General features: G+C 43.7%; 2 protein-coding genes across 2 annotated transcripts in view; both read left to right on the top strand.

Moving 5' to 3' along the window:
- lyar (Ly1 antibody reactive homolog (mouse)) overlaps window positions 1-25,707 on the top strand; it is a 355,306-nt gene that overhangs the window by 118,811 nt on the left and 210,788 nt on the right. The window lies entirely within an intron of this gene.
- The window catches only part of sh3tc1 (SH3 domain and tetratricopeptide repeats 1), a 62,642-nt gene continuing 61,709 nt past the window's right edge, over window positions 24,775-25,707 (top strand). Inside the window, exon 1 of the mRNA XM_078211993.1 lies at window positions 24,775-25,069. Within this exon, the coding sequence (XP_078068119.1) occupies window positions 24,871-25,069 (199 nt within the window). The 5' untranslated portion in view covers window positions 24,775-24,870. The remainder of the gene's footprint in view (window positions 25,070-25,707) is intronic.

Genomic DNA, 25,707 nt, shown 5'->3' with positions numbered 1-25,707 from the left:
CACATATGTCACATTGAAGATGAACTGCGGACACTCTTTCACTTATATGAACAAGAAGAGATTCATGAATATGCAGATTCTTCTTGACACCACTCATTGGATCATTCATGTCACTCCTGATGTCTTCATCCACCAGCATTCGGCACTTCTTCGTCTCTTCAGGGAAGGTGCCTGACGGGATACAAGGCATGACCTTAGTCCCATGACTAATGACCCCATTCTAACAAACCTGAGCCCAAGCCTAGAAGCAGAAGAATGAGCCCCAGACTGATAATTGAAAGGGCCAATGATTTGCTGAAAGTGCTCTTTCAATGCCTGGATAGATCGGATGGGTTTCTACAATACATATCAGAGTGTCCAGATTTTTCATCATTTTCTGTGCCTTTCAAAATGTTGTCATCAGAGTGTACATATTGGCAGTCATTCTTGGTGCAGATGCCACCTCCTCCCAGGTGGCATACTTCATATTCCTTTGCCAGATTTGTGAAATACAGTCTTTGCCTGCTGGCTTCAATTTTGTCTGTAAGGTCTTGGACTCTTCTCTGATCTGTAACCCTTCCCTACAGTCCACTGCACACAAATGGCAATTCACTGATCATATTGCTGCCAAAATATAATAACAATAGTGGTGAGAAATGCAGTGGGGTAATTTGAGAAAGAGAGCAAAGTGATTGCATTATGAACATACACACTTGGCCTTCAAGCCTACTCGACCATTCAATAATCAGATCATGGCTGATCTGATTGCAACCTCAACACCACATCTGCCTACCCCTGATAACCACCACCCCCCCCCCCCCCCCCCCGGTAATCAAGAATCTATCTAGCTCTGCTTTAAAAATATTCAAAGTTTCCACTTCCACTGCCTTTTGATAAAAAGAGTTCCAAAGGCACCCAACCCCCTGAGAGAATCTTAAATGAACGACCCCTTTTAAACCATGACCCCTAGTTCAAGATTCTTCCAGAATAGAAAACATTCTCTCCACCCTGTCAACCCCTCAGGATCTTAAAGGTTTCAATCAAGTCACCTCTTACTCTTCTAAACTCCAGTAAATACAAGCCTAACCTGTCCAACCTTCCCATATAAGACAACCCAACCATTCCAGATATTAGTCTAGTAAACATTCTCTGAACTGCTTCTAATATATCCATATCTTTCCTTAAATATGGAGCCCAATGCAATACACAATACTCCATATGTGATCTTATCAGTGCTCTATCCAAGTGAAGCACAACCTTCCTACTTTTGTAATCATTCCTCTCAAATAAATAATAATATTCTAATAACTTTCCTAATTACTTGCTGCACCTGCATATTAGTCTTTTGTGTTATGCACTCTGACACCCAGATCCCTCTGAATCTCAGAGTTCTGCAATCTCTCACCATTTAGGTAATACATTTCTTTCTTATTCTTCCTGCCTAAATGACAATTTCACATTCTCCCACATCATACTCAATTTATCAGATCTCTGCTCACTCACCTAACCTATTTAAGTCCATTTGTAGCCTCCTTATTCTCTCTTCACAACAGCTTCTACAGTTTTCTCAGAACCACTTCCCTGGTGATTGCAATTTTTCTGATTTCTCCCTCCCTTCCACTTTATGATTTACAATTATTTCTGATATGTTACTTGTATCCTTTCCAGTGAAGACTGATGCAAAATACCTGTTCAATTAATCCACTATCTCCCTACCACAGCACATTCTTGGCAGTGAGCATGCATAATAGTTCACACTCAGCTGACAAATTAAGCAATTGTTTAGCTCAATAGTTCATGAATCCAACAAATCGTTGCACTGCTTTCATATCACTGTGTCACTGCTACAACTCTCACCTTGTCAGCATCTAGGCAAAGAGCTTTTTGCCATCAATTCAAAACTGATGTACTTGGCTTCAGGCATCTTCAGTTGCAATTTGTTCTTGTTCAGCTTCAAATTTATCTGGTGCGCTCTCTCCGTCAGCCATATTAAATTTATATCATAGCCCGCTATGGCATCATATGTTGTGTCTCCACATCCATAGACTAGCTGATCATCCAATATGGCTTCCATGCTGAGAAGATCATTGACTACCTCATGTTGTCTGCATTCATGTTCTTCTGGAGAAATGGTAATGCTAAAAGGCATGGCAACCATCCTGTATCCCCTGAACAGCATCCAGAACGTCATTAGAAAGCTGCTGCTTTCATTCAGCATCTCTTGCCAGTAACCATAACGCCAGAGTTTCCTTCTTGCCATTGCATTGGGTCAGATTAATTTGTCCTCTTGGTATGAGTATCGTGCCATCATACAGTCTCAATCTTAATTTCGAGGGTTTCATTTATTTATTAATTTATGGGATGTGGGCGTCGCTGACTAGACCAGCATTTATTGCTCATTGCTTGGTTGCCCTTCAGAAGGTAGTGGTGAGCTGCCTTCTTGAACTGCTACAGTCCTTGAATGTAGGTACACCCACTATACTGTTAGGGAGTTCCAGGATTTTGACCCAGCAACAGTGAAGAAACGGTGATATATTTCCAAGTCAGGATGATGAATGACATGAAGGGGAACCTCCAGCAGGTGGTGCTCCCAGCTATCAGCTGCTCTTGTCCTAGATGGTAGTGGTCATTGGTTTGGAAGGTATTGCCTAAGGAACTTTGGTGAGTTCCTGCAGTGCATCTTGTAGATGGTACACTCAGCTACCACAGTTCATCAATGGTGAAGGGATTGAATGTTTTGTGGAAGGGGTAGCAATCAAGCAGGCTGCTTTGTCCTGGATGGTAAAAAAAGTTTATTTATTAGCCGCAAGTAATGCTTACATTAACACTACAATGAAGTTACTGTGAAATTCCCCTAGTCGCCATACTCCGGCGTCTGTTCGGGTCAATGCACCTAACCAGCATGTCTTTCAGACTGTGGAAGGAAACCAGAGCACCCGGAGGAAATCCATGCAGACACTGGGAAAATATGCAAACTCCACACAGACAGTGACCCAAGCCAGGAATCAAACCCGGGTCCCTGGCGCTGTGAGGCAGCAGTGCTAACCACTGTGCCACCGTGCCGGCGTTGAGCTTCTTGACCGCTGTTGGATCTGCGCTTATCCAGGCAAGTGGAGCATATTCCATCACACTCCTGGCTTGTGCCTTGCAGATGGTGGACATGCTTTGGTGGTTAGGAGGTGAATTACTCGCTGCTGGATTTATAGCTTTTGAACTGCTCTGTTAGTCACGATATTTATCTGGTCAATGGTCATTCTCAAGATGTTGATAGTGGGGGATTCAGCAATGGTAATGGCATTGAATGTCAAGGGGTAATTGTTAGATCCTCTCTTGTTGGAGATGGTCAATGCCTGGCACTTGTGTGGTGCAAATGGTACGTGCCCCTTGTCAGTCGAAGCCTGGATATTTTTCAGCTCTTGCTGAAGTTGGACATGAACTGCTTCAGTGTTTGAGGAGTAGCGAATGGTGCTGAATACTGTACAGTTATCTGCGAGTATGCCCACTTATGAGCTTATGATGGAAGGAAGGTCATTGATGAAGCAGCTGAAGATGGCTGGGCCAATGACACTTCGCTGAGGAACTCTTGCAGTGATATCTTGGAGCTGAGATGATTGACTTCCAACCACCACAAACATCTTCCTTTGTGCCAGGTATGATTCCAACCTGATTCCCATTGACTCCAGTTTTGCTAGGGCTCCTTGATGCCATACTTGGTCAAATGCTGCCTTAATATCAAGGGCAGTCACTCTCACCTCACCTCTGGCATTCAGCTCTTTTGTCCATGTTTGAACCATTTTCAGATCGCCACCTCACACAGAACTGTTAAGGTTTTTATGTTGCATAACACATCTATATGGCATTTCTTGTTTGCCTGGTACTCTCTTTTGCAGTCATTATGGTAACAGTTACAAACCATTTGTCATCTATAGACTTATCTGAACCAACCTATTGTATTTTATATAGTTCTTCCTCAGATGTGTCTGCTGATAGTTCTCCAGCGGCCATCTCTAAAGATTGTGTGACATCTTTCTGTTAAAACACTTGTGTGCGAAATTATTCTGCTTCTTGCAGTTAAGACACTGTTTTCCCCATGCTGGGTAATCCTTCTTTTCCTGTGTATGTTGTCCTCCATGTTATTTGCATCCTGCCCTTTCTGTGATTGCTCAGCTTTCGCTTGGACCATCTCTCAGCTGAATGGATCTCCTGGTCTGCTCTGCTATCCATATGCTCTAGCTGACATTTCACAACGTCCACATTTTGGCACGTCTCTCACTTTCTTGAGTATCTTTCAGTACACTTGTTCTCAGCAAGAGTCTCGCGTGGCCAAGACTAATCTACCCCTAATCAGATCTCGTTTTAGCTGTGCGGATTCACATGATCCTGCCAGATTCATTACTACCGTCACATACCATTCCAAGGTCGTATTTTCTCTCTCAACTCTAGTGTCAAATACATAACGTTCATATGTAACATTAACTCGGGTTCAAAACGTGCGTTCAAGGTGCTCATAATCTCTGCCATCCCTTTTCTTTGCTCATCAGTTAGATTTAGGATGGTATACACTTTGTAGCAGTCCCTCCCCAACAATATTAAAAATGTAGTTACTCTTCAAGCTTGTCGATTAAGTCTGATACAATCTCATACTTTTACCATTGTATGTAGAAAAACCTCCCGTTTTGCCACATAAAACTGTTCTTTTTGACTGGAGATGGAAGTGGAAGATTTACTGCAGCCATTATTTTTGTCCCTTTTCAGCAGCTTTTTTTTGCAGATTTAACCTTTCTGTGTTTTGGGGGGTTTTCAGTGGCTTCTCTGCACCATTTCCAGGGTTGAAAAATCTATTTTCTCTCTACTTTCTGACACAATGGCCAGAAATTTACCGGCACGCCCGCCTTGATCCCAGGGGCGGGCAAGAATCGGAGAACAGCATTCTCTGTTGGCCTTGGGCGGGATCATGTGAAACTCGGGCGGACGTGCTGGTAAAATTCTGCCCAATGTTTCATGTACAAGGATAACAGTCTTCATCAGTGTCTGTCCCTGTGAGAGACTTTATTGAACCAAATAGAAATGGCAGCCTACAGTGACTTTGCATCAAGGCTCAGGATCCTGAGCTTTATAAATAGGGGCATGGAATACAAAAGCAAGGAAACATTATGATCATCTTGTATAAAAACTGGGCGGAATATTACGACCTCGCTCGGGCGAGGCTCATAAAATCGCACCTGAATCCAATGGAGAATTCAATTCTGCGAGCCTCACCTGCCCTTATTCCAGGGCGGGCGAGGTGGTAAAATTCCAGCCACTGAGTTAGCTCCACTGGAATATTGTGACCAATTCTGGGCATCATACAAGAAGAATGTGAAGAGGGTACAGAAAAGATTCACGAGAATGGTTTCATTGGTGAGGGACTTCAGTTACATCAAGGTTTCCCAAAGTAGGTTCCGTGGGTCTCATCCAGGGGATCCACGGGTGGTCTGGCCATTTTAAATATTTAGAAAAGCTGCCCTTCCAGCTTGACCAAAGGTGTTTTTTTAACTTTGTTGGCTACTGATAGGAGCGCTAGTCAGCCTATCAGCAGCCAATGAACTAAGAATCTGATCTCTGATTGGATGAGCTGAAAATACCAGCAAAGTCTATTAAAATTTACTTCAAACTCGCAGGTTGGGCTGGAAGGTTGCGTTCATGGGGTGGGAGAGGCTGGAGCCAACGCCGAGAGGGGCCAGGCTGAAAAGGGCTGTGGGAGTTGAGAGAGATGTGGGCCAAGGCTGGAACTGTGGGAGGCTGAGAGAAGGGGGACTTAAGTGTAAGATAAATTTTAATTATAGTAAATGTATACATATAAGACATAGAAATATATTTTAAATTTGTTTTTGTATGTTTGTACCAATCTTTACGCAATAATAATTTTTTTTGTTGTTTAATTTTTCTAGATACTAAGAATATTTGTTAGGGTGCCATCAGTATTCTTGGGAGGTCAAAAGGGTTCAGTGGCTGGAAAAGTTTGGGAAACGCTGAGTTACATGAATAGTTTGGAGAAGCTGATGCTGCTCAGCTTGGGAGAAGAAAAGATTAAGAGGAGATTTGATAGAGGTATTCATGAGGGGTCGGGACAGAGTAGGTAGTGAGAAATGTTAAAACTAGTCCTAGTCCTAGTCCTGGACTCACCCACAAGAAGATATCCACCCATTAGATTATCTGAAGAAAAAAAGATTGTAGGATCATGTGGAAAAGCCAAAGAAATGGGATGACGTGAGCTACTCTGTAGAGAGCTGTCATAAACATGGCAGGCCAAATGGCCTCTTTCTGTGTGGCACACATTCTATGATTTACTTGAACTGCATTTTATTCTTGGCAGTGTCTCTGCAATTTAGACTAATTGTATATAATTGAATGACAATTACATACTGGATAATGCATATGCACAGAGGGCAGTGAGTATAGGACACGTAGAGATGAGGAAGCTGGCAGAGGTCTCGAGAAGAGCCCCGTCTTCGTGACCAAACATAAGTAGACTCGGGTAATTTCAGAGTATTGTTTTATTCCCCAATAATTGGCTGGGATCACATGTTCAATTACAATCTTGCAAATAATTTTTACAATATTTAATAAAAAACTCACAATTGTGCACGAAAATGGCTCGTGCATTTTCTGACCGTTGGAACATGATTTAGAAAAATTAACCAGTCAAATCCAAATTTAGCCAGCAAAAACTTGTAACTTAGGTTCATGTCTCTCTCTTCAGGACATGGATATTTATGAAATAACCACTGTCTCAGAGCACACATGCAGAGAAATTGAGTTGGAATAAATTTGAAAACATCAACACTACTTACTATATTAGAAATGAGAAAATATATGTTTTTGATTTTATATGTATATAGAACTTATGTCCATGTCATCAGCATAAAGCCTTATCCTGGGCAGAGGCAACAGGTGCAATAGTCACAGGGGTAGGTGGCTAAAACTGCACCATTGAGCCTGAATGCATTCAGTTAGGAAGTTTCTGGAGGTAAAAGCTTACAATTGTGTTATCCTTAAACTATGAACTTTTAAGTTTTCTTACATTTAATCTTTAAAAAGATAAGTCAGGAACATTAAAGTGTCCAAAACCTAAGTAAAGTATTATTGAAGTAAAATATATCATAGCGAGATAACAGTGGAGTAGATTTAAAATATCAAGTGACTGACTGATAAAGTAAGTCTACTTGAAATCTAAAGTGCTGCCAGAAAGCAAGGACCATTTTGAGGCTTGGACCTCATTACCAAAGCACCTGATACAGATCGCTGGCTAGTGTAATATTGGACCCACCCAAAAGTTAACCTATCTTATAAAGAGGTAGGCTTCGGGAGGAGTTAATTTCAAATGAGGGTGAATCTGAAGCAGATTCCCCCACGACGATGGCATTGCTGCAACTGCCTCAGTACTCAACGCAGACAACTGCCAGTCTCCAGGTGCAAATTTACAACTCATCTGCTTCACCTTCAACAACCAGTTCTTCATCCAGACACACGGAACAACCATGGGGACCAAATTCACACCTCAATATGCCAACATCTTCATGCACAGGTTCGAACAAGACCTCTCCACTGCACAGGACCTTCAACCGATGCTATACACTAGATACATCGATGACATTTTCTTCCTTTGGACTCATGGTGAACAATCACTGAAACAACTATATGATGACATCAACAAGTTCCATCCCACCATCAGACTCACCATGGACTACTCTCTGGAATCGGTTGCATTCTTGGATACACGCATCTCCATCAAGGACGGTCACCTCAGCACTTCACTGTACCGCAAGCCCCCGGGTAACTTCACGATGCTCCACTTCTCCAGCTTCCACCCTAAACACGTTAAAGGAGCCATCCCCTACAGACAAGCCCTCCATATACACAGGATCTGCTCAGATGAGGAGGATCGCAACAGACGCCTCCAGACGCTGAAAGATGCCCTCATAAAAACAGGATATGGCACTCGACTCATCGATCAACAGTTCCGACACGCCACAGCGAGAAACCACACCGACCTCCTCAGAAGACAAACACGGGACACGGCAGACAAAGTACCCTTCGTTGTCCAGTACTTCCCCAGAGTGGAGAAGCTACGACATCTTCTCCGGAGCCTTCAACATGTCATTGATGAAGACGAACATCTCGCCAAGGCCATCCCCACACCCTACTTCTTGCCTTCAAACAACCGCACAACCTCAAACAGACCACTGTCCGCAGCAAACTACCCAGCCTTCAAGAGAACAGTGACCACGACACCACACAACCCTGCCACAGCAACCTCTGCAAGACGTGCTGGATCATCGACACGGATGCCATCATCTCACGTGAGAACACCATCCACCAGGTACACGGTACATACTCCTGCAACTCGGCCAATGTTGTCTACCTGATACGCTGCAAGAAAGGATGTCCCGAGGCATCGTACATTAGGGAGACCATGTAGACGCTACGACAATGGATGAATGAACACCGCTCGACAATTACCAGGCAGGAGTGTTCTCTTCCTGTTGGGGAGCACTTCAGCGGTCACAGGCATTCGGCCTCTGATCTTCGGGTAAGCGTTCTCCAAGGCGGCCTTCAAGATACACGACAACGCAGAGTCGCTGAGCAGAGACTGATAGCTAAGTTCCGCACACATGAGGACAGCCTCAACCGGGATCTTGGGTTCATGTCACACTATCTGTAACTGCAACAGAGTTTTATTGCAAGCCCTGCCTGGGCTTGCAAAATCTCACTAACTGTCCTGGCTGGAGACAATACACATCATTACACATGGTTGTTCCGTGTGTCTGAATGAAGAACTGGTTGTTGAAGATGAAGCGGATGAGTTGTAAAATTGCATCTGGAGACTGCCAGTTGCCGGCGTTGAGTACTGAGGCAGTTGCAGCAATGCCATCATCATGGGGGATGCTGGTGTAGAGTGCCGAGACATCCATTGTGAGGAGGAGTGCTCCTGGTTCAACTGCTCCATGTGTGCTGAGTTTCTGTAGGAAGTCCGTAGTGTCGCGACAAAATCTTGTCAAGACCGTTCAGGATCTTAAGAACCTCAATCAAATCACATCTCACACATCAAAACTCCACTGGAAATGAACCCAATCTGTCCAACCTTCCCTCAAAAGACAACCTGCTCATTCCAGATATCATTCTAGTAAACCTCTGAACCACCTCCAATGTATTTACATCCTTTGATTTGATTTATTACTGTGATATATATTAGCATACAGTGGAAAGTATTGTTTCTTGCATGCTGTACAGACAAAGCATACTGTTCATAGAGAAGGAAAGGTGAGGAAGCAGAATGTAGTGTTAAAGTCATAGCTAGGATGTAGAGAAAGATCAACTTAATCCGAGGTCGGTCCATTCAAAAGCCTGATGGCAGCAGGGAAGAAGATGTTCATGAGTCTGTTGGTACGTGACTCAGACTTTTGTGTCTTGTTCCTGATGGAAAAAGGTGGAAGAGAGTATGTCCGGGGTGCACGGGGTTTTTAATTATGCTGGCGGCTTTTCCCAGGCAGCAGGAAGTATAGACAGAGTCAATGGGTGGAAGGCTGGTTTGAGTAATGGGCTGGGCTTCATTCACAACCCTTTGTAATTTCTTGCGGTCTTGAACAGAGCAGGGGCCATATCAAGCTGTGATACAACCAGAAATAATGCTTTCTATGTAAAAATTGGTGAGAGTCATAGCGGACATGCCAAATTTCCTTAGTCTTCTTAGAAAGTAGAGGCGTTTGTCGGCTTTCTTAACTATAGTGGTGACATAAGGGAACCAGGTCAAGTTGTTGGTGATTTGGACACCTAAAAACTTGAAGCTCTCGACCATTTCTACTTTGACCCCAATGATGTAGACGGAGGCATGTTCTCCACTATGCTTCCTGAAGTCGATGACTATCTCCTTTTGTTGACATTGAGGGAGAGATTATTGTCATCGCACCTGTTGACCAGATTTCCAGATCCCACTTCCTTCCACAATAACCTTTGAAGGAAGTGTGAAAGGAGACTCCAGAGATGACATTTTGCTAAGGTGTATGAAATAGTGGAAGACAAATCTAGAACACAACTTCTAATTAAATTGTAACTGAAGAACAAGATGCAGATCAAACTGTAGGAAACATACACATTTTGGGCAGAATCTTATGCAGGCAGTAGGGCCTTGCCTGCCAGCTGGAGAGAGGGCAAGCGGTCTTCTTTGGGAATAGCCTGCCAAACCACAAGTCAGTTGAGGGACCAGCAGTGGTCCTTTCTCTGATATCAGGACCCCCAGGGACAAGAGTTCCTGGTTACTGAGGGCTACTGAGAAGCTCTTATGCTCAGCCATGGAAAAATGGTGGCTTCTGCCAGAACAACAGCCACCAGAAGCTCAGGTATACAGAACGACCTAAGCCAGTGAAGTAATGACAGGCGGGTTTTAATGGTGTGGAGTTCACAGAATGTAGGGATGATCAGCAGCAAGAACATTGAGGTTGCTCACAGTGAGATCCCATTTCCTAATGCTGGGTCTTGGATCAGGCACTGATTGTCTTTGAAAGACTGATTGTCTTTGAAAGAGAGCCACTCCCCGCAACCCCTCGCCCTACCAAAAGATGACAAACTGTCTGCACAAGTTTACTTGTCGGGCTTGCAGCATGATGTCAGGCAATGGCGTCACCCACCACCCTCCCACCCAATTAAATGCCCTCCCCTTATCCAAATACACCACTAGAGAGGGCAGAAGATTCTGCCCTTTCATATCCTTTGCAAGAATCAGTGTTTCCTAACAATTTTCTTGTTTGGCCAGACTCAGAAATAAGGTCATATTCCTTGTACTGGATTCTGTCCGGTTTTTCTTGGTCTATCCTAACCTACCCTTTCAAATTCCTAAAAATGCCCAATCAAGTAATCCCTTAAACTTCTATATTCCAGGAAATATAAGACTAGTTTACGCAATCCATCCTCACAACATAACCCTTGGAACCTTGGTCAATTCTGGTGACTCTGCACAGCATTCCTTCAAAAGGTCAATATGTGTGTTTAAGATGTTGGGCCTGAAACAATTCCACGCGTAACCCGTTTCAGTGGAAAAATTTACATTTTATCAAATTACCTGTGTGCAATGCCTCAGAAAATGATCTATTGTTTTATATAAGAGTGGAAAATTGTTCTGTGGATTCTCTTGGAGTTAGGGTCTAATAATATTTTCAAGTTTAGTTCAGTAATGGTACTGTGACTCCACACATTTGCTATCAATATGCTTAAATCTTGGAAAAGCAAGAGAACCAGAAATAATGTGGAACAACGGGAAGCTTAGTCTGGCCTTAGCTACAACATCCTGCTTTAATTGACTGAAAGAGAAAAGCCTGTCCTGTGAACTAAAGAAGTATTTGTGAAATAAATATTGTAATAAGTCCCTCTTGGGACACTTTAATTTTCTGTTTCATATTTAATGCATACATTTTTTAAAAATTCATTTTACAGGGCGCATGCGTCACTGGCTAGACGAACATTTATTGTCCATCCCTAATTGCCCTTGAGAAGGTGGTGGTGAGCTTCCTTGAACCACTGCGTTTCCTGAGATATAGGTACACCCACAGTGCTGTTAAGATTTTGACCCAGCGACTGAAGGAACGGTGATATATTTCCAAGTCAGAATGGTGAGTGACTTGGAGGGAAACTTCCAGGTGCTGGTGTTCCCAGGTATCTGCTGCCTTTGTCCTTCTAGCTGGTAATGGTCATTGATTTGAAAGATGCTGTCAAAGGAACTTTGGTGAGTTCTTGCAGTGCATCTTGTAGATGGTACACACTGCTGCCATTGTTCATCGCTGATGAAGGGATTGAATGTTTGTGGTTGGGTTAGCAATCAAGCAGGCTGCTTTGTCCTGGATGGTGTCAAGATTCCTGAATGTTGTTGGAGCTGCACTCATGCAGGCAAGTGGAGAGCATTACATTACACTCCTGATTTGTGCCTTGTAAATGGTGGACAGGTTTTGGGGAGCCAGTTACTCACTGTAGGATTCCCAGCCTTTGATCTGCTCTGTTAGCCACAGTATTTATATGGCTAGTCCAGTTCAGTTTCTGGTCAGGATGTTAATCCTCAGGATGTTGATAGTGGGGGATTCAGCAGTGAGGGATTCAGTAATGGTAATGCATGCATTAAATAACTCAAAAATACTCTCAAATACTTCAATTATGAAACTAGGTTGCCATCTACTGTACAAAAGAAAAATGACAGTACAGTGCTTTCTCAATGTATCATCAGCAACCTACAAAACTCAGATAACGGTGAAAGGCTTCAAAAAAACTGACAGTCCCAAAGAGGCGACAGATCAAAAACCATCAGACAGCTGGAAAACATCCAAATAAAGAGCAATAACCACTGTTTCATGGTGACTAAATAAGTTAATTTGTTTTTCTTAGATTGGATTTCAGAATATTTACTGAAATATTGTTGTGTGATCCCATTCTGAAATTCAGTTTGTTTTGTGAGAACTGAAACCTAATAACCTGAAGTATAGCATTAAAGAAGAAATAATTACAACGTGAGTGCAGTGAAACATCAACTTGTCATGACTGAAGCCACAACTATTCTCAATATTTCACAAGTTGTAAAAATTAGGAAAAAAACCATGAATGTAATGTTTGCAGTGATAGATTTAGAAATCTTTGACTGGAGGAATTAACTCTGCTGGTGCCAAATATAGGGTGAGATTCATCCATTTGTGAGTGCTCCCACTAGCAGGAAAACAAGAGTGTTTGCCACTGGTGCTTGCAGCACCTCCCAGGTGGGATTCACCCACCTTTAGCATGTAAAAATATGCATAACTGGAAGCATGCGAGCCAGCCCGCCTTCACCAAGATTGAGGCGTTCTTTTTAAAGGGCTCTGCGTTCAGAAGAGGTCCTACCCCCACCCCCATCACGGAAATGGTGAACCCCCCCGCCCTCCCCGCTGACCAGGGGAGCACTACCAACCCCTCAGGAAAGTGGAGCAACCTAGAACCCCCCCACTTCCCCCCGCAACCACTAAAATAATGGGACACCTTTCCCGCCACCCCCCCCCCAAAAAAAACCACACATGCATGAGGGTGACTTGATTCCACCCCCTTCTGCCTCTCAGGTCCTCCCCTCAGCTCACCCCCCTCCCCCCATCAGGCACCCCTCTCAGACCCATCCCTCAGGCCATCCCCTCAGCAGTGCCACCCTGGCCTGGCATGTTGGAGCCCGAGGGGTTCAAGGAGGTAGGTACATTGCCCAGGTGCCCTCTGCCCTTCCAGGCTGCAAAGAGAGGGTCCACCAAGGGCCCTGGGGTTGGGTAGGCTCGAACTCAGGGCAAAGGGTTGAATTCTACACTGTCCCCTGGGATGAGGGTCTAGTGGCTAGACTGCCCTTTCTAACTCTGGGATACCTAAAGATTAGGTAATCAGGAAGGTTAATGGAATGTTGGCACTTATTTCAAAGTGTTGGAGTATAAGAGTTGGGAAATCTTGCTGCAACTGTACAAGGTACTGGTGAGACCACATCTGGAGTACTGTGAACAGTTTTTGTCCCTTTATTTAAGCAAAGATATTATTTCATTGGAGGCAGTGCAGAGAATGTTCACTATGATGAGCCCCGGTTTGGAGGCATTGCCTTGTGAGGAAAGGTTAAACAGATTGGGACTCCACGCGTTGAAATTTTGAAAAATGAGAGGTGATCTTATGAGATTCTACAGGGACTTGACAAGATAAATGCAGAGAGGACGTTCCCATCATGGCACAGTCTAGGACTAAAGAGTATAGTCTCAGAATAAAGGGGTACCAATTTAAGACTGAGATGAGGGGGAATTTCTTCTCTCAAAGGTTTGTGAGTTTTTGGAACTCTTTGAACTCTTTGCCACAGAGAGCTGTGGGGGCAGAGTCCTTGGCTGGGATTCCACCCCCCCCCCCCCCCCCCCCCCCACCCCATGCGATGTGTTTCATGGAAGTGCACCCCTTGCTGGTGGCGAGATCGTATAGACTTGCTGTTGACAACGACGTTTCCTGTTGAACTCATCCTTTGCCACTGGGATACTTGTGCCAGGGGTGCGCCATTGGTGGGATCGTAAGATCCCGCTGGTATAAATGGCATCAAAATTTTGGTGCCTGTGTATATTTAAGGCTGAGGCAGATGGATTCTTGATCAGTAAGGGAATCAAGAATTTTGGGGAAAAGGTAGGAGAGTGGACATGAGGAATGTCAGATCAACCATGATCCCATTGAATGGTGGAGCAGGCTCAAGGTGCCGAATGGTCTACTCCTGTTCCTATTTCTTATGGTTATGATTCCTGGCATGGTGATTTCAGACATCTCACTGATCGAAATCTTCACTCCTGTATGACAACTGTGAGGTGGTCTTGTCATTTTAATTTCCATGCCCCTTGGACACCTGGCAGATTTGGAGAGTATACTGGGAGATGTGCCACTCTTCTCCCCCCTCCGCCATTCCCCCCTGCCACAGATGTCACCCCCTCCCCACCCATTGCCCTTAAGGACATCGCCCTCCCCCCCCCATCCGTCGCCCCAGACATCCCCCCCCCCACAACATCAATCGCCACCTCCACCGCCTATTCGCCACACCACCCCGACCACTCGAGGGGCTTCAATGGCCTCTGGCCCCACCAGCGAGCCCATCACATCTGGTCCCTGTTGGTAGGGGCCATCTGTGATCCTCGCCGGTGAGGACCTCGACCTCGAAATTTCCTTCCATTAAATATGGGAAGACCAAAGCATTGTCTTCAGATCCCTGCTGCAAACTCAGTTCCCTAACTATCAAGTCCATAGGAGAGAATTTCATGATCAACCCCTCCATACCCATGGTTGAGATGGGTGGGGGAGGCACATAAAATAGAATGGATGGGTAGGCCACCATGATGCAATATGCATCACCACTCCATCCCCTCATGTGAGGTTCAACTGAACTTTTTGGAACCTTGGTGTCATGTTTAGCTCGGTGGTTGGCTTCCAACCATGAGTCTGTTCCATCAGTGAGATCTCATATTTCCATCTCTGAGGCATTGGCTGACTCTGGCCTTGTCTCAGCTCATCTACTGCAGAGAACCTTATCCTATAGCCTAAGGACTTGATTGTACTAAAGCATTACTTGCTAGCCTCTAAAATTCTATTCTCCATAAACTTAAGGTCATCCAAGTTCTATATGCTATATCTTCCACTCATCTAACACAGGCATTTTGCACATTCCTGATTTTACCTAATACCCAGGCCCTGAAATTCCCTCCTTAAAACTCTCCACCTCTCTGCCTCTCTTTCCTCCTTTAAAACCATTCTCTTTGACCAAGCATTTGGTTTTCAGCCGCATTTTGGTTTTCAACCATTCATTTTGTGCCTCATTGTCAAATGTTGCTTTATAATGCTCGTGAAGCAACTTGGGATGTTTTCTTATATTAAAGGAACTAAATAGTTGTTATTTTTCTCTTGAAAAGTTTGTGGAAATAATATGGTGTCTCTTGGAAGAGTTTTGGTGATTTGTTGGTTATTAAAGGGAGTGTTGCTGCACCCTGACAGGCAGGTATGGGAGGCGGTAGTGTAGTAGTAGTAGTGTTACTGGGCTAGTAATTCAGAGACCAGGGCAATGCTCTGGGGAATTCACTAAATAAAAATTTGAAATTAAAGGCCTGATGATGACCATGAGACCATTGTATATTGTTATAAAAACCCTTCTTCTTTGTGAATGCCCTTTCGGGAAGGAAATCTGCCATCTTTATCTGGTCTGGCCTACATGTGACTCCAGCAATGTGATTGACTCTTAAATGCCCTCTGCAATGCTACCAGCAAGGCACTCAGGTGTATCAGATTACTAAAAAGCCTACAGGATATGAAACCAGACAGACCACCCAGCACTGGCTTGGTGCCAACAACGACAATGGCAAACTCAGCCCTGTCAACCCTGCAAAGTCCTTACTACATCTGATGCATGTACCAAAATTGGGAGAGCTGTTTCACAGGCTAGTCAAGCAACAGTCTGACATAGTCATAGTCATGGAATCATACGTTACAGATAATGTCCCAGACACCACTATCACCAACCCTGGGTATGTTATGTCCCACTGGCAAGACAAACCCAGCAGAGGTGGTGGCACAGTGGTATACAGTCAGGAACAAGTCAACCTGGGAGTCCTCAACATCAGCTCTGGATCCAGTGAAGTCATAACATCAGGTAAAACGTGGGAAAGGAAACCTCCTGCTGATTACCATGTACCATCTCCTCTCAGCCAATGAATCAGTGCTCCTCCATGTTGAACACCACTTAGAGGAAGCACTGAGGGTAGCAAAGGTGCAGAATGTGCTCTAGGTGGGGGACTTCAATGTCTATCACCAAGAGTGGCTCAGCACAACTGACCAAGTTGGTCAAGTCCTAAATGACTAGGTCTGCAACAGGTGGTGAGGGAGGCAACAAGAGGAGAAACATACTTGACTTCATCCTCAACCATCTGGCTGCCATATATGCAGCTGTCCATGACAGTATCGGTAGGGGTGATCATCAGTAGTCCTTGTGGAGTTGAAGTCCTGTCGTCATATTGACAATACCCTCCATTCTGTTGTGTGGCAGTACCACCGTGCTAAATGGGATAGATTTTGAACAGATTTAGCAACTCAAGACTGGACATCCATGAAGCGCTGCAGGTCATCAGCAGCAGTAGAATTATATTCAACCACAATCCACAACGTCATGGTCTGGCATCTCCTTAAAGCTATCATTACTACCAAGCCAGTGGATCACCCTGGTTCAATGAAGAGTTCAGGAGGGCATGCCAGGAACAGCACCAGGCATACCTAAAAATGAGGCATCAACCTGTTGTCACTCACAAGGGAGGGACATTAAGTTAAACATCCCTTATTTTTCCTCTCACCACCTGTCTGTAAACAGAAAGGCATTTTTGATTTCCGATTTCGCAATTTAGAAGTGGTGACTTTTTTTTCAATCCTTCAGTTGGGTGTTATCCAATCCTCTATGAATAGCCAAACAGCAAACTCGAGTTAAGGTAAAATGAGAGCGTTGGTTTATTTTACACACACACACACACACACAATACACAGGAAGGGATTTCACAATGTCCTTCCCTTTAGCACTAATACAATAAAAGAGGGATAAGGGAAAGAAGGCGTACACAGCAAGATCACAATAAAAATAAAAATTTTGGTTTCACGTGAGTCCAGATCTCAGAATCAAAAGTTCAGTGGCATATTCCTTCAGAGAGTAGCAGGCTGACCATTGCAGAAGCAAGGACTTCCACGATGGGAGAAGGCATGTCGAGGTGAATTAGTCTTAAAGACACAGATACAGAAGTGGTGGGAGCAGGTGTTGTGCAGTTGCCATTGCACCTGTGTGCAGGATAACACATGTGTTTTTACGCAAGGGACACGGATGAGTCCTTGGTGGGCAGGCAGAAGAAGACTGATAGGTCTGCATAACTAGTGCACTGACAGGCCTACCAGAAATCCTGCATGACATATTATGGAGCTTTGCACAGATGTTGGAGGCCATGCTTTCTAGCATTGAAGTATGGGTTAACTCCATTAGCACACTTGTGGACCCTATCTGATGACCAAGTTCTCAGCTTCCATTCCAGCAAAGGCAGAAATCACTTGACATGTAAGTACTGCTAAAGAAGCTCAAACTGCTCCGATGCCATCTCAGTTTGCTAGCATATAAGCTGTGACTGCTAGTATCCTGGCTGCAGATATCAATATTCAAAAGAGCTGGCAGGGTATCATAGCATTCTGGCAATGTGTTTTTCAACAGTTTATTGGATTGCTGAGGTATTACCTGTAGGAAATTTCAGTTGCTCCATTGAGTATGAACCAGCTGTCCTTCCTCAGGATGACAGCGTTCATTCTCCAACTCCTGCCAGTCAGCCGGCCAGCCCAGAATGGTGCCACCCATTTTGAGATACTGTAATCTACAGTTGAGCCTTGCTCATGGTTGACCTCCAAGGCCATCTGCAGTCTCTCCATTGAAAGTCAGCAGCAATCCACCATTCATGCTTCAGACACTGGGATAGCACCACACAGGCGCACTAGGACACGCAAAGGCATGTGGAAGACAGGCATGAAGTGAAGGCACAAGGTTGATTGGTTGATATTTCTAAGTAATATAGGTTTTATTTAGAAATGTTCTTTGGAATGTTTATTCCGACATTGCAGAATCTCAGAATTAGAGATTCAAGTGACTAGGAGAATGAGTAATTGAAGAAAATTAGTAAGGAGTGTGTATTGGAGAAAATAATGGGACTGAAGTCCTTTGTACCTGAAATCCTACATCCCAGAGTACTGAAAGAGTTAGCTATGGAGATAGTGGATGCATTGGTGATCATCTTCCAAAGTTCTATTGATTCTGGAATGGTTTCTGCAGACTGGAAGGTAGCAAGTGCCATCCCATTATTTAAGAAGGGAGGGAGAGAGAAAGTGGGAAACTTCAGATCTATTAACCTCACATCAATATGGAAAATGTTCCAATCGGTTATAAAGGATGTGACAAGTGGACACTTAGATAATAAGGATCTGACTAGGCATAGTCAATGTGAATTTATGAATGGAAAATCATATTTGATGAACCTGTTGGAGCTTTCTGAGGATATTACGAACAGAATTGATAAAGGGGAGTTGGTGGACATAGTGTACTTGTATTTTCAGAAGACTTTCAATCAAGCCACCACAGGAAGCTGGTTAGCAAAATTAACACACATGGGATAGGGGACAATATACTGGCATGGATTAGGGATTGGTTAACTGGCAGAAAATAAAGAGTAGGAATTAAAAGGTCATTCTCACGTTGGCAGGTTGTGACGAGTGGGGTAGTGCAAGGATTGGTACTTGGGTCCCTAGTTCGTCACAATATATATCAACGATTTGGATGTGGAGACCAAATGTAATATTTCCAAGTTTGCACATCACCCAAAGCTGTGTGGAAATGTGCGCTGTGAGGAAGATGCAAAGTGGCTTCAAGGGGATTTGGACAGACTTGGTTTTCAGAATTTTCCAGCTCTCCCCCGGTGCAATCTTCTGGTCCTGCCAAAGTCAACAGACATTTGAATGGCTCACCCCATCCACCATAGGAGACCCACTGCAGCGGGGTCAGGAAATCCTGTTCAATGAGTGGTTAGGAGCATGGCAGATGGAATATAATGTGGAATGTAAGATGGAAGATATAAATATATGAAGTTATCCACTTTGGGAGGAGGAACAGATGTGCAGAGTATTTCTCAAATGGTGAGTGTAGGAGTGGTTTTCAGAGACCATGTATTATGCTGGCTTTCAGGTGGAGGATTTCATCTCTTAATTATGGCTCAGCTAACACACATACTCACAAAGATACATATTCTGGTAACAGAAGTTACTTTATTTTCCAAGCTTGGGTCAACGTACAAAGGAGAGAGATTTGGGGCAGTTCCAAATCACTCTGAAATTACATCACAATCAGTATTACAATTATATAATTTTCAAAATCCATTTGCCCACCTCCTTGCTCACTCCAGCCAGGTATGAGCCAATCATTATAAATATGGATTATTTACCTTGGCCGATAACATTTACTCCTGGACAGGTTGGGACTGCGTGATCAGTTCATGAACTTTAAGAGTTTCTCACAGTCTCCTGACATTTCCTTATCAGGTATAATGTACGTCCTATTCATTAAAACTGACTGGGACCACTGGGACTGTCTGGAGTCCACACCGATAGAGTTGCTTTTCCCTTTGCTCAATGGGCGCATTGTTCCGAGGAATGTGGTTCTTTTTACTTGACTATGTCCCATCATGCCTTAGAACATTGTGCTATTGGCCAAGGTATATGCTTTTCATACAGAATATGTGAGAGATTGGAAAATATAGATATACAAAAGAACCTGGGTGTCCCCATCAATTAGTCACTGAAAGCTAACATGCAGGTGCAGCAAGCAATTAGGAAGGCTAATGGAATATGAGCCTTTACTGCAAGAGAATTTGAGTGCAGGAGTAGCAAAGTCTTGCTTCAATTGTATAGAACATTAGTCAGACTGCACCTGGAGTACTGTGTAGTTTTGGTCCCCTTACCTTAAGGTGGATAGTATTGCCATAAAGGGAGTGCAACGAATGTTCAGCAAACTTGTTGCCAGGATGGCAGAACCATGCTATGAAGAGAGATTGGGGAAACTAGGTGTATTTTCTAGAGTTTTGAAGAATGAGAGGTGATCTCATTGAAACATACAAAATACTAAAGGGATAGACAAGGTAGATGGAGGTAAGAAATTTCCCCTGGTTGGGGAGTCTAGAACCAGGGTACATAATAAGAGGGAAGCCACTTTGGACCAAGATGAGAAGAAATTTTCTTACTCAGACATTTGTGAATAGGGCGGCACAGTGGTTAGCACTGCCGCCTCACAGCGCCAGAGATCCGGGTTCAATTCCGGCCTTGGGTGACTGTCCGTGAGGAGTTGCACGTTCTACCCGTGTCTGCGTGGATTTCTTCTGGGTGCTCCGGTTTCCTCCAACAGTCCAAAGATGTGCGGGTTAGGTGGATTGGCCATGGTAAATTGTCCATTAGAGTCACAAAGATGTGTAGGGTAGGGGCATTAGCGGGGTCAATACATGGGGTATTGGGGATGAGGCAGGGATGGGCCTGAGTAAGATACCCTGTTGGAGAGTCGGTGCTGACTCGATGGGCCAAATGGCCTCCTTCTGCACTAGGAATTCTATGATTCTATGAATCGTTGAAATTCTCGAACCCAGAGGATTGTGGATGCTCAGTCATTTAGTGTGTTTAAAGTAGAGACTGACAGCTTAAATACTTAGGTCATAAAGGGATATGGGGATAACGTGAGAAAAAGGCATTGAAATAGATGATCAGCCAAGATCGTAATGAATGGTTGAGCAGACTCAATGGCTCCTATTTTCTATGTAAATGCAAATAGAAAAAGTCAGCAATATATTTTGTGATTGTGGGGTGATTGCAGTTTTTGAGGAATATGCAAGTTAAAACTTTGACACAGGGTTCTTAAGCTTTTCCATCAAATTCAAGTGTTTGCTGCTGGAATATTCCCATCCATCGAAAACAGTTCCTCACAGGTGCAGGAAATGCAGATAGGCTTCACTGGCATGCTACTGATCCACTGAGAAATAAACAAAATGTAATTTTACCATAGTTATTTCTTTCACTAATTACAAAGTTTAACACTGTGTAAAAAATTCAGAAAAGATACCTAATGCTAAAAGATAAGAACCGGTTTCAAACCCCGTCCCCTTCCCACCTATTGGCAACATTGTAGACATATGGGGCGGCAGTTCCACGACATTCCTACCATTTTTACTTGACTGATTTCAAGCACAGGAAGTTTGACCATCGCAAAGGAGTGAACTTCCATTTCTTGCCTGGTTACTCCCATTTCAAGCTCTGGTTACTTTTGGGGGATCCCTTTAAATCCTCTCGCTGACCCCAAGGGAAGTGTCGGTAGATTTGGCACTTTTCAGATCCAAAAGTGTATGATATATGGTGAGCAATAATCTGATTGGAGTAGCCATTTACCTGCAGGATAATATTAATGTGCCCTTTCTCAGTATCAAGCTTGCACAGTGAGCAAATGCTTCATGCCCTATTATTGAGATTGCTAATAAGGCCAATCTTACAGCGTGTGTAGGTGTAGGAATCCCAACCCGTATAGTAACCAGTGAAATGATCCTGCAGTAGGAAGTAGTAGAGAACCCACTAGTGGATTTCTCAACCAGCATGTCAAGAAAAGGGAACTTGTTAGACTACTCACTTCTGGATAGTTCAATCTCTCCTCCGATTCAGAAAGCTGCACTCACGCCTCTAATTATCGACACACTTCCAACTCTTTTGTTGACCTCTAGCTTCACTAAGCTGACACTGCCCTGAGTTTCTCCAAACTCTAGTCTTGTTTATTTCTCAGTGGATCAGTAGCATGCTAGTGAAGCCTGTCTGCATTTCCTGCACCTGTGAGGAACTGTTTCATAAACAGCTCCCAGGGATTCTCTGAACCCTAACTGCCTGGTACAGAACCAGTGAACTTCTGTCACCTTCTCAGCTCCCCAGGACATCTCTGAGCCCTCACTGCCTGTTGCCTCTTAACAGCTTCTAGGGCCTCTCTGTGAGCTGCAAACCACACAAAGTCCAAACTGCAATCAAACATTCTCCCAGCAAACACAGATAAACTGAAGTCAGAGAACCTTCTTAAACTCTGTGATGACATAGCCTTTCAGTGTTCACTGAAAGCTTTTAAATTAATTTAGCTCTAACTCCACCCAAAAAAATCTCTCTGGATTATCTTCTTTGTAAGCACTGTGGACATCACAGGTGGAAATTTCCCATAATTTGTCAGGCTGTCTTAAAAAAATACAACTTGTACCCATAAATTAACAGATGTCTGTCCGAGAGAAATGTTATATTTATCTGTATGAGTTTGCTTGCCTAAATAGGGTCACTACTAAAGGGGTTAAAATTACTGAGTACAGCACAGTTCACTGGGAAGCTGCTGTGAAGGTGTTTCTGTGCAGTTCCCACAGTTGCAGATGGGCTGCACAAACAAACTGAACAAGAGACAATATAGGAACTCTGAAAACCACAAGAAAGTAGTCATAACTGCAGCTGTGGATGTTTGGATGATATAGCCATGTAGGTGTTCTTCGTTAGTAATTAATTATTGTAATTAGGCAAGTGTAGAGTTGTTGTAATTGGCTAAATATTATTGTGGGAAACAAATGAAGTAATCAGAATTATTATTTGGCATTAAATATGAATTACCTTGTACAATTTCCATAGAATCTCTACCGTGCAGAACGAGGCCATTTGGCCCATCAAGTTTGCACCGACTCTCTGAAATAGCATCTTATCCAGGTCTCTGGCGTTGTGAGGCAGCAATATCTATGAGAACTTAATATTTGATATAGTTTCCTAACCATCTCTTCCTCATGACGATAACCAGGTTCTATTAAAGGAGCCATGTTGAGTTTCTGCAGTGCATCTTCCAGGTGGTACACACTGTAGTCAGTATACATCAGTGGTGGAGGGAGTGAATGCTGAAGGGTTGATGAGGTGTTGACCAAGTGGGCTATTTGTCCTAGTTGGTGTTGAGCTCCTTGAGTGTTTTTAGAGCTACAATTATCTGAGTAATTCTTCAGTCTGACTCTGAGATGTTGTCAGGGCCGATTGCTTTGCTACTTCCAGCCATTTCTTGATATCATGTAAAGAGAATAGAATTGAGTGGAGACTGATATCTGTTTGTGCAGAATCCTCACGTGATGAGTCATCCAGATACAAGTGGGCCTTAACCAGGCCGGGGTGAAGGATGGTTTTGTTTGCCTGTTCACTGGAGGGTGAGGTCACAGATGAGCTCTGCTGCCAAGGGCTCAGATGAAGACCTCAATGGGGCAGCAAATTGGAAACTGCTGAATGAGCATCCACATCAAGATGCTGGGTGCATTGACTGGGCTGCCAGTCAGCCTCTGTCACTGTAAGGGAGCATGGAGGATCCTGGCTGCAACCAGGCAAAGGACATGTCACAGCTTCGGGTCACTGTGTGTGTGGAGTTTGCACATTTTCCCCATGTCTGCATGAGTTTCCTCCCACAGTCCAAAGATGTGCGGGTTAGGTTGATTGGCCATGCTGATCCTAGTGTCAGGAGATTAGCAAGGTAATATATGTGGGGTTACAGGAATAGGCATTGACAAGTCTAGTTAGCACTGGAAATCCTTTGGGTCTCACCAAAATAAACTCTGTATTCCCAAAAATGAAATAGTGAATTTAAGATTTTCCAACAACTAGACTTTCTGTATTTACCACAAAATGGAAATCACACGATGGCTCAAAACTCCTGATTGAAGTCAGTACCCAAGTGTGAATCTGATCAGACAGAAAGCTCACTTAGACTTACTTGCATATATTGAAAATTATTCTTTCTCAGAGTTACAAAGCCAATGCAGAGTGGACAGAACAAGCCCTTAATCCATCTCCTTTCTTGGTCCAAAAACCAGTACAAATTCAGATTAAATCCAATTCAGGATCGCCACAAAAGAGACGTACTAGATTCAAGCAGACAAGAACAGTCATTACACCTGATCTCAGTAAAAAATAGGCCAAGCTGTGAAAAGGTTCTGACTTTCAAAGAGGACCCTGCAGAACCCTCTCAGGACAGGAATTTTTGCAGAGACCATTGAAGAAAATCTGCATAGTAGCCCTGCTCCTTTTTATGGCCCTAGCTGCCGTATTCTGCAAGTGTTTAAAAGTCCCCAAGCATCTCAGCACGTTAGTAAATGAGTGTATGAATGAATGGTGTGGCTGTTTAAATTGGTAGATGGGTAGAGTGAGTGGAGGTAATTAGATGAGTGGTTTGGGAACTAGTCAGGTCGGGTCGGGTCGGAGATGTGACGGGAATCATGGGGGTAGCTGGGTGGTGGGGCTTGTCAGATGAGGTTGGGGAGACCGTGGGGGAACCTGGGGGTCAGATGGTAATCGGGGAGTTTAAGGCTTTCTCGTTGTTGGGCTGTTAATTTTGAACTATTTGTTACAATCCAAAACGTGAAATTGGTTGAAATAAATTTTTTTATCATGGTATCATAGTTTATTTCATGCAAATTAGGAGGCGTGTCAGAATTATAAGAAGTTTTGTTTTTAATGTGGAAAATATGCAAAGTCCCTTAATATATCAGGGAGGGAGGAGTGTGTTCCAGTCTGACATACTCGGAAGTACAGGATTAAAAACCTGACTGGGAAAGTGAGTTGCAATTATCAACAGCATGTGGCACATTCTTCAAAAATAATGACCATGCAACGGGGTGTAAGCGACCAAACAACACTTGGAAAGAAGGAACATCCCGTGACAGCGCTGGCAAAACTTAACAGCAGAGCCAAGTTTGGCATTTGAGCAGGTTTGTGGTTATGGAGGATGCAGAGTGGGGTGATGCTCCCTCTGGGGAGGATTTCCTTTTGTACACCATCGAGGAGGAAGGGTCGAGCATGAACTCCGAAAGCAATCCCCAGGAGGTGGGGGAACCAGGAAGCGACCCTGACAGCGAGTTCCTGGATCAACCGCTAACAGGAGTCAGTCACCCCCCAGACATGGTACCGAACTCAAACGGTAATACATGGATGTTTTTACGCATTTTCCTTTAAAGACTGTTCATTAATTTCTTTGCTAATAACAGGGCGTGTGTGCTTATTTAAAAAAATTAACTTCGTGGAATCCAATCCTTTACAAAAAAAATCTCAACATGTTATTTTAGCACAGTTGTGTATTTTTAGGTATGATAGAGTACAATACAACGCAGGCCATGAATAACTGCAATTCTGTGCTCTGATTGAAGTTATTAATGTAAATAGAATCAGTTGAGGGTTTAAACCCTACTTCACTCCACTTAGTACCCCGCCCCCCCAATACACAGCCTCCACCCTACCACCAATCTTAATTCATTCGCAAACTTTAACCTGAATCTCCACACCTTGGTGTTTAACTGGACACCTCCGATTTGGAACTTTTGAAATGCCTTCTTGGAAAATTTTCACTTTACTACTATTGACTTTTGACTTTTGCTTTGACTTGTTCAGAATCGGGGGAAGGGTGGGTGCTGCTGTTGGTCACAAAGCACCTTCCCCCTCTAAAACTGTGCTGATTGCTGTTAATTTTTCTAATTAGTTCCATCATTTTACATGGAATTGAAGTATGACCATTGGGGTTTTGTTTGTCTTTTTTGTCACCTTTCCTTGAAAATGGGCCTG

The sequence above is a fragment of the Mustelus asterias genome, chromosome 1, assembly GCF_964213995.1.
Source record: "Mustelus asterias chromosome 1, sMusAst1.hap1.1, whole genome shotgun sequence".
In the NCBI taxonomy this organism is placed as follows: Eukaryota; Metazoa; Chordata; class Chondrichthyes; order Carcharhiniformes; family Triakidae; genus Mustelus; species Mustelus asterias.
Note: the sequence above shows the minus strand (reverse complement) of the source record. Positions and strands in the feature narration are given on the sequence as shown.